The 9506-nt window shown below is 36.7% G+C and overlaps 1 protein-coding gene across 14 annotated transcripts in view; it reads right to left on the bottom strand.

The window, feature by feature from the left end:
- Positions 1-209: 209 nt before the first annotated feature.
- Positions 210-9506, bottom strand: part of SOX6 (SRY-box transcription factor 6) — a 521576-nt gene continuing 512279 nt past the window's right edge. For all 14 annotated transcript variants that reach the window (XM_060767625.2, XM_060767634.2, XM_067462638.1 and 11 more), the window contains one exon: positions 210-9046. In XM_060767625.2, coding sequence (XP_060623608.2) covers positions 8743-9046 — 304 coding nt within the window. In that variant the 3' untranslated portion in view covers positions 210-8742. The remainder of the gene's footprint in view (positions 9047-9506) is intronic.

Here is a 9506-nt window from a genome sequence, read left to right as displayed (position 1 = left end):
ATGAAGTGGTTTGGGCTTATCAAAGAAAAGAACATCAATGGTTCGAAACCCAAAGTGTTTATGTGACACAAAACAGCATTCGATCAACTGACAATGAGGATATGCCCAATCGAAAGGAATTGGTCAGTTGTTCTATGGGGGCTTTTCTCTTTGCGACCTGAAGCCGACTGCTAGACATAAAGATAAAAGAAAAAGCCAAACACATATCATAAAACAAAATTTATCTTTAATCTGTAAGTGTCAACAGCAGTACAAAAGATGGAGTGATGGTGAATAGATTAAGGGTAGAGAGGACAGTCTTGAGGTAAATGAGCATAAATAGGCAGTCTTATAGACGCTCCCCTGAGGGGTCCGAACCCCCTTATCATGGCATATATGGTTTCACCCAATGATGACATGTCTAACATATCAGGAAAGCACCTTGTGCAAAAAGGAAAAAAGAAAAGAAAAATAAAATCCCCTCAAACAAGTCAGTAAGGTGCCAACATACACCAGAATATACACCATAAAGACAGTGTCTTTCAGTTTTGTCATTTCTGTTGATTTCTGAGCAGAGGAGAGAGAATACTCTTTAAAAGTACCACTGGAAAATTCTTTAATTTACCTCACGTCAATACTGCACAACAAAATCCAAGAGGTCAGTTTATGCTACGGAGCAAAGCTAAGAATGATTCCTTTCCCCTCCCCTCCCTTTAAATTAAGAGCATGGATACTTCTCTTTGTTAATAAAAAAAATCAACATCCTTAGCAAACTTTTCTTTTCTTTTTCTTTTCCTTTTCAGATTGCTTCAAGAGGAGAGTGTGAGAGAGATGTGATGGCAACTTTTAAGTTCATTTAAAAACTTTACACTGGACTGTACAAGATTTCTTTTTCGATAAACTATTTACATTTTCAGACTTTTAAAACATATTCAAAGCAGCAATAGACACTAGGGTTTTTTTCCTCTACATGCCCAAATAATTACCAGCCCTGGGCCCAGGTAGGTACCTGCACTGTATATAGAATTTCTACAAAGAAAACCTGCCAGTTACAAAATTTGCTTGTGGGTGACGAAACAGCTGCCCCGGCATCCTCAGAGGCACACCCACATGGTTGCGATAAGGACAAAAGCATTGTACCTTGACATAGGGTGTCTCAGTTGTCCCCCAACAGCTCTACACAAAAACTTTACACTTTGAAACAGCAGCTAGCATGTCAGTCCAGCATGTCAGTGAATTGTGCTGATTAAATTAACATAGAATACAATCTCACAATATACATCACAAACAAATTACAATGTCAGGAAAGAAAAGTTACAGTAAGTAACAGCTTATAAGCTCGTCTTAATGTATTTTTTAAAAAGACCAGTATTTGTACATGGCAAATACAATAAGGGAGGAACAGAAGAACGAAAACTTTGCTACAGGCTGATGAAGGGTACATATAAGCAGGGTGAAAAAAAACCCTGTGCTTCTGAGAAAGCAAAACACAAAGGACAAAGGAAGACAAACGGAGAATGCACACTAGCAGGTTTGCAATGTGCAGCATACAAACAGTTAAATATTTGCACATTCCCCAAACTTTTGAGAGCACCAAGGACCTCACTTGTGGTTTTCGAAGAAAGCAGAAGTTATAAAGCAAGCTGTGTCACTAAGCTGCTTTATAGCTTTCATATTGCCATAAATACCAATTGGATACATTTTCATTTCACACATACACTCAAAACCCACCCCTCCTCTTTACACACAAGGAGTGAACTCCCTTTTTTTCTTGAAAAAAATCAACTTTGAAAAATTAAACTTGGACTTTAAAGGGGGGAATGGGATATTGAATCCAATGTAATAAATCTGGCTGTACCCCTCCCCCAAACTCTTCTGTTAGGCGGGATCACAGTATTACAGTATATCAAACACATCATCTGGGAGTTCAGAGAATAAAGGTTGGTAGAAAAAGGGGATGACCAAGTAATTAGGGTGGGAAGAGGAAAATGAAGTGTATTTGAGGAAAAGAGTAAGTGCCTTTATTTCTCTTTTAAAAAATCAAATGAGGTCACATGTTAGTCTTTAAACAGGACATGCTTAAGTGCCAACTTCAGTCTTTAAACATGCATGCAAACATCTAGGATTTGAGACTATGACTTTAAAAAATGAGAATATGAAATACTCTATTATACATTCTACTAGCTGCATTTCTAGAGCAGTTGTTGGCACTGACAAACCCATCCAGATATACACGTAACTTCCTGCAGCTTAACTTTAAACATAGTCCTAAATCTTTTGGGCTTCAGTAGAATGGCTCGGTTGCTTAAAGTTAATCTAGCACCCGTGGCTGTGATCTCATACTGCCTACTCTGGAGCAGTAATGCTGGCTTCCATTGAGACTATTCCAGATTTAAGTACTTTCCTTGACCAAAGCACTATAAAACTAATTGTGATAAAGTCAAAAGAGTTGTTAAGCTTCAATAAGACAAAAAGCAATTGTGGGTACAGTGGGAGATCATGCTTTAACTTGTATTAGTGGGATGCTTGCATTTACACAATCATTATTTCACTTACACAATCATTTAAACAATAATTGTTTTCAAGTTACTGCTGCACTTTTTTCACAGGGCTTGTATTAACTGTAAATAACAAATGCACTCACACTCTCAAGAAACACTATACTCAAATGATCTGGAGTTCTTACCCTGCTATAACTCCATCTGACATTTCCTAACTCTTCATGACTGTTGCAATGATTAATTGGGAATAGGGTACCAGTCTGTGAAAGGAAAAGGAGCTGCAGTTCAGTGGCAAAGCACATGCACTGCATATATAAGGTTCTGAGTTCAAAGCTTAGTGTCCCCTTAAAATAGCAAAAAAAAAAACCCCAAAAAAACCAACAACAACAACCTTTGATTGCTACTTTTATCAGTATCATTAAGACTTAATTTTGCTTTCTGTAAAATACTAGGGTCAACTGAACTATTTATTTGTTTGGTTGCTATCATTTAATTAAAGGACTTTTCTAACCAGTCACAAAGTACATTCTCTTAAAAGTAAAGGGTTTTTTTTAGAAACTTTTGCTAAGGAACTGGGATGATGATAATAATATTAAGAACAAAATGCTGCTCAGAATCAGTTTTTTCTAACTGCATGCCATGATACTGAATTTTTAGCAAGCATTTATTTGCAGGAACATGAACATATTTTGCTATCTATTACAGAAAGCAATAATACATGCCACTTTAAGCTATTATTGCTAATTTTACTTCCTTTTTTGACAGGCCAACTTTGTTCCACGTTTGAACACAGAGCTAACCAGATCAGTGCTGTGTTTAATAACGGGCTTCATTTACTCAGGCCTGGTTAATGGCAGCCTTCCACCACATCATATTAACTTACTTATTTGTCATGCATCTTGACACATTTAGTTATGCTGGTTGCTTTCAAACAAAGTGTTAGGAAGAAACTTCTGCAGTTTTGTTTGGAAGCAGATTTTAAAGTAACTTGATTGCAAGTTAAATTGAAAATCTGGCACTTAAGCAGCCCATATTTTAAAACAGTACCCCTAATATGGAGAAGTGTGAGAGCTGTTGGGTTGTGTGCTTTGAGGATAAAACAGGTCACTGACTGATTAGAATATTTAACTAACTTACAAGGAATTTAATGGAACCACGTCTTCCAAAGTTGTCAGAGGTCTGACTGTTTCACCATGGCACTGATCTAGAGAAAACTGGTTTCACTGACATCACGTTGTGGCCATTTTGATTGAAATAGAGACTCAGATGTGATTCCTTTTCTCTGTATTAGAGCCATTGTCTGTAATGCTACACAAGGGGATGCATTACCATACCACGTCTTATGGCAACAGTTCCTAGGGCCAGCCTATTGAGTTACATCTCTCTGCTTAATCAGTCCCCATAACTACAATGCCACTACCAGGGACTAAAGAAGATAAAGATTATTATTCCTGAAACAGGTGCCACATTGGAAATGACTTGCATTTGTGAAATATGGGATTTGGATTTGAAAAAGGGTGCAAGTGAGGCGTCTTGCCATCCTAGCTACAGGTCCACAATACTGCTCTCCCACTGCAGGTGTAAATTCAATATCTACATGAGGTACAGTGATTTGTCAGCATTTAATATGGACCAATGTACACTGATACAGAACAAAAGTAAATACATAACTTATACTTCACTAAATATCCAAGAACAAAAAATAAAATTCTATTTCCTATGTTATATTTACACATTTCTTTTTTAAAAAATCTAAAATGAGATGGTGACTAATCAAAAACCTTGTTTTGAGCTCCAATTCAGAATGAAAGAAAAATTCGTTTCCAAACGATTGTCCTTCCTTGATTTCTACAAACACTTTAGAGCCAACACTGGCTAATAAATACAATAAACGGCTTCTGTACTTTTTTGATTCAAATACCTTTTTACCCAACCTGTCCAATAAAGTAGCATTCCACCATCTGCTGATTCGTGAAGAGCCAATCAGTGTCAAGAACACTGCTTTAAGTTATAGAGCATCAACCCAGATGTAGGGTTGGAGCTAAAACAAAGTATTCATACATAGACTAATCTTGCATAAATAAATGAAATAAAAAGACATAAAAATGACTCAAATCCGGCAACTGTGAGGCAGACCCACATGAGTCGAAACAGATGACTTTTGTTCATGTCATTTTTGTACAACAGTTTCACATTAGTTAGAAGTGATAAAAAATACCATTTATATCCAGTGTTTATAACACTTACTTACGAAACAACATCTGTGTGTGTGTATGTGTGTGTGTATTTTTGTACTACGAACAAAATCAAGTTTCAGTCCTAAAGAACAGTCCTTTGTTCTCCACCAGCCTGCAGAATATTATTTTGGCATGGTCATAAAATGTATATAAAAAATTAATCCACTAAACTAAATGTTTGCCTTTGTGCAAAAATAATTACACAAAATACAATGTGAGCAATACAGCATTCTACCTATGCAACAACAACATCAGCCAAAAAAAAAAATCCCTATGAAAAAATGGCGAGGAAAGAAATGTTACGATCAAGAGAGATTTATAACAGGAGAAATATGTATGAAATTAATAAATATTCATTCTTTAGGAAAGAACATGTACCTCCCCTCCAAGCTACATGGATTAGATCAGTTCAAATTTCCAAACAATCTTAACTACAAAGGATTTTCTTTCAGTACCTTAACTAAATAAAGAGGGCGTTCACCAGCTAATGACAACAGGTGTCTCTCACTTTGTGGCTAGACCAGTTTTATTGCTTTTGTTGAATGCATTTTATCCAGTTTACAAAATGGCTGCCAAAGCTTGAGGAGAATGCTATGTCAGAATAATATTTTCTCTTGTCAATTTAGCAACCTTTCTTACTTGTGTGGATTAAATCGTCTATGCTAACATTACAAAAAATATATATTCCGCCTCCAGCAATTGTTGGTGAACATTTTCAGGGTATTATTATTGTCTTCTTTTGCTTTGTTCATCCTGCAGTATTGTAAAATAGCACGACAATTCTCTTTATTGATATTATGCCAATTTTACTCATCAGGAACCATTTTAAAGCCATCAAAATTAAGGAAGTGGAGAGAAATACAATGATTACAATATAGGATCCAAGTCTGTAGTATGCAAGACAGACCTCTGAATGAATTAGAGGGGACAAGAGCCTCATTTGCCATGGTTTTGTTTATAACCAAATTTTCAGGAGGAACTGGATTTTGTACACATATTAAATACTTGCTGATTTGTAATCTCTGCCACCATACAAGGTACAATAATGATTCTGAAAATCATTGCAACTCTTTCCTCTAATGGCAGCTACTGAGAGAGGAAGAAATTCTTCCATCATCATTTTTTGACTTTTTAATATTACATATTGTTATGACTCTCAACAGCATAACTCTGCTTCACACAACTGACAGCATGGTGTTGTCAGTTGTGTGAATTGCACTTCCATGGAAATTGTGCCATCTGTATTGATACACAATGGGGTTGTCTCTGCCATAACAAATAGAAAAACACTGCTGGGACAAAGAGAAATGAATTCTAGTCCAATGCCTAGATCATCCACCATACAGATGTAATATTGTATAGCAGGGCTCCTACACTGTGATATCGTGTGAAGCTGCATTTACTTTTGACAACTCGTAGGTGAACAGTTTTGCACCTATTAACATACCTTTCTGAGGTATTTTTCACTGTTATATATAGATCACTCTGAAATTACTATGATTACTAATAGTCAAGATATTATGAAAAGACATGAGAGCATTCCCTCCATATTTATCTTCCTATGACTGTTCCCCAGTCATCTTCCGAGGATTAAATATTTCAAATTAACCCAAAACAAAGTCTATTAATGTTAGTGGTCCAAATTTTATGCATTCACATTTATGAGCCTGAATAATGTTTTCCATACTATTTACCAGTGCAATATTGCTATCCTCAAACCTGCACAGTGCACACCAACCTAGGCCTTCATACTACAGAAAACTGAGCATATTCTAAAGTTTAAGTGTAATGCCTTGATTGGAAGCTATATATATATCCAAGATTATTAACCTTGGAATGTTTCTTTTCCCCTCTCACAGCTCAGATTTCTTCGCAGCCTACTATACAGCTAATATTCTACCAGTATAATAAGTGATGTTTGCATTTCTGCAGCATCTTACAGCCTAGAGAACTTTACATGTTATGATATCATGTTATGATATGATATTACTTGATATGATATTATACCTGGGACATAAATGTGTGTGTTGTTTTCTTTCCTCTTTTATAGGATCAATAAAATAAAACACTGAAACCCTAAAGATATGTTCATGTGTGTTGACCACACATCTGAGCAATGATTTTCAGAATCATTATTGTACAAAATCATGTGAGGTAACTGAAATGCTAAGGATATCATTTTAGTTCTCTAATGCTAACACTTGATATAGTATTAAGATTTTGTGCATCTTTTTATATCAATATTTCATAGATGCTGACAAGTGTTAATAATGATATATATGCAGAATCCCAAAACTGTGGCAGCATTTTACATCTTCCACCCCCAACCCCCCACTGAAAAACAATTTGGTAAAATTACTTCTTGCATATACCACACTGTTCCCACCCTTGTACTCCTTGCAGGACAATGTGGATTTTAGCCCAAGACTGTCCTGAGAGCCAAGTCTAGGAACTAACATTTTAGTACTATTATCAGAGAGTATTAGAACTCAACTGGGATTTTGCTGCTATTTCCCTTTTAACTACCATGACTACCATGTATATTTTCTGACTGTTTCTGAAACAACCTTCCTTTGTTTCAGAACTGGTTTGTTAAACAAGGGGAAGGTGGGTTGTAGATTGGGAAACCTAATTCCAAAGTACCCTTTTGCCTTTTAGACATAGCTACATTCATTCCTCATATGCAGGCCTGTGGCAGACACCTAGAGCAAATATATGAAGAAAAGATTGAAAAGACCTGCATACTTTTGCTTTGCATATTGCAGAGCAGTCTTTTCCAATCTGATGCCTCCCATCGTCCCCAGCCAGCAATTTCCATCAATCCCAACCAGCATGGCAATCGTTAGGCATGCTGTAGATTTGTAGGGACTTGTGTAGTTTCCCCAGGTTTGAAACAGATAGACAGTTTCCTGCACAGGTACAGAGTAGCTTTTCAATATTCATGCTTTCCTATTTTTAAGATGGCTACAGTCTTTTAATGGAAAGGCGTGAATAAACTGGAAATATGTCACCCCCAAGAACTTTAGAAGGAAAACAAAATTTGTGAATGGACCCCTGACATTCTGGAATGAATAAATTGTTTAAGAGAAATTATAGTTAAGACTGAATGCAAGGGTTAAGACCAAAACAGCAGATTAGATTTGGAGGTGGCCCTGAATTCTGAAGACAGGCCTGCCTGTAGCTGGTGATCGCTCTTTTGTGCTTACTTAACAGTTTGTACTGATGTTACATCATGAGGCAGAAGTAATTGGGCAAGTGCATTGTGGCAGTCATGTTCACGATTTTAAGAATATTCTGTCTCCAGATTCCTGAGTACTTTACAATTTTTCTGGAAAAATTACATGGTTGTTTTTTTCTTAAGATACATAGATATTTTTAAGATGCCAAAGGATTGTCTAAGACTTTACAGTGTCTCCCTTAAGACTTTTTAAAATGTTAAGATTCAAAAGTTATGAAAGTTTGGCACATCAGAAGATCAGCTATACACATGGAGGGGGGAAAATGGAATTCAGAGACTTTGTTTAAAAAGGATGAGTTAAGAGACACAGATGCACAAACTTGAGGATATTGTTCTGTTTCGTGATAGGAAAACTGCAATTATTTTTTTGTTTTTTGTTTTCTAACATAATTCAGAATAAAAACACATTCACAACCTGTAGGCTGGCACAGCTTACCTGAGTGAAAATGTAAAACCCCCATTTAAAACAGTAACTTAAACCTTTTTCATCAGCATCCAGGAGGAGGAAAAACAGATCAAAAAAAGAAGGTAAGACTTGTAAGAGAGCTATTGATTCATATAAGTTTTCAAGTCCCAATGTCTGATACATAATGTCTTCACCTACATTTTTTAAGTTCATGAAAATTAGGGAACAATCTGTGTCACACATTAAGAAACATTTAAGACCATTCTGCAGATGTAACTGTAGGAGCCACACATGCATGCAGGCTCATTTAAGAACTTTTTTGTTCAAAACAAATCAAAAACAAAAACAAAAAGTCAGAGTACTTTAATCCAGCAAATGTCCTCAGTTGGCAGTGACGGCCTCATGGGCTTCATTTTCACTGCTATAGTCTGATTTGGGGTCATCCTCAAAGTCCTCATACATTTCCATCTCGTCCTCCCCATTGATCATTTCATTGCCCACCAGGCCCCCGCTGTCTGCCTTCATGCCATAAGTGCTCTGAATGACGGGGATGCTGGGCTCGGGGCTGGCAGAAGTGCTGGAGCAGTCTGATGTCATCTGAGGTGATGGCGTAGTGGCTGCCATAGTAATAGCACCTGGGTAGACCACACCAGTCCCTGTGCTGATTGGAATCTGAGGCTGTTGCCTGCAAGGAGAGACAAACAGGAATCAGATACTACTTCAGTTCTTATAGAGAAGCAAACACCTCCTAGTTTAACAGAAGGTACAGCAGTATGTGTGGGATTTGGTCTAATAGCCACAAACCTAAGTTGAATGGAAGCTTACTGGTTCATTGCCTTTTAAGTTCGTTTATTTATAATACCATTTCTATTACATAGTTGCTATTCCAACTTGAAATGTTCAGATATCTAGAAACAACAAGAATTCCCACCAAATAAGAAGTCTCCACACTGCTAACATTTGCCCCTTTCTACTCCTTTTCCGTATATCCTCAATTTAGTAACACAGAAATCTCTCTAGCATTTACAATCCTCTTGGTTAAGGCCCAGAGGAACATATGACAAAGTTCTTCCTGGTGGCTTTTTAGGATATGGAAACATGATTGTGGTTCTTAATGAGAAAAAGCAACATATCTCATAGTGATG

This window comes from Anolis sagrei, chromosome 1, assembly GCF_037176765.1.
Source record: "Anolis sagrei isolate rAnoSag1 chromosome 1, rAnoSag1.mat, whole genome shotgun sequence".
Classification (NCBI taxonomy): domain Eukaryota; kingdom Metazoa; phylum Chordata; class Lepidosauria; order Squamata; family Dactyloidae; genus Anolis; species Anolis sagrei.
The sequence above is the reverse complement of the archived record's forward strand: the minus strand, read 5'-3'. Positions and strand labels throughout refer to the sequence as shown.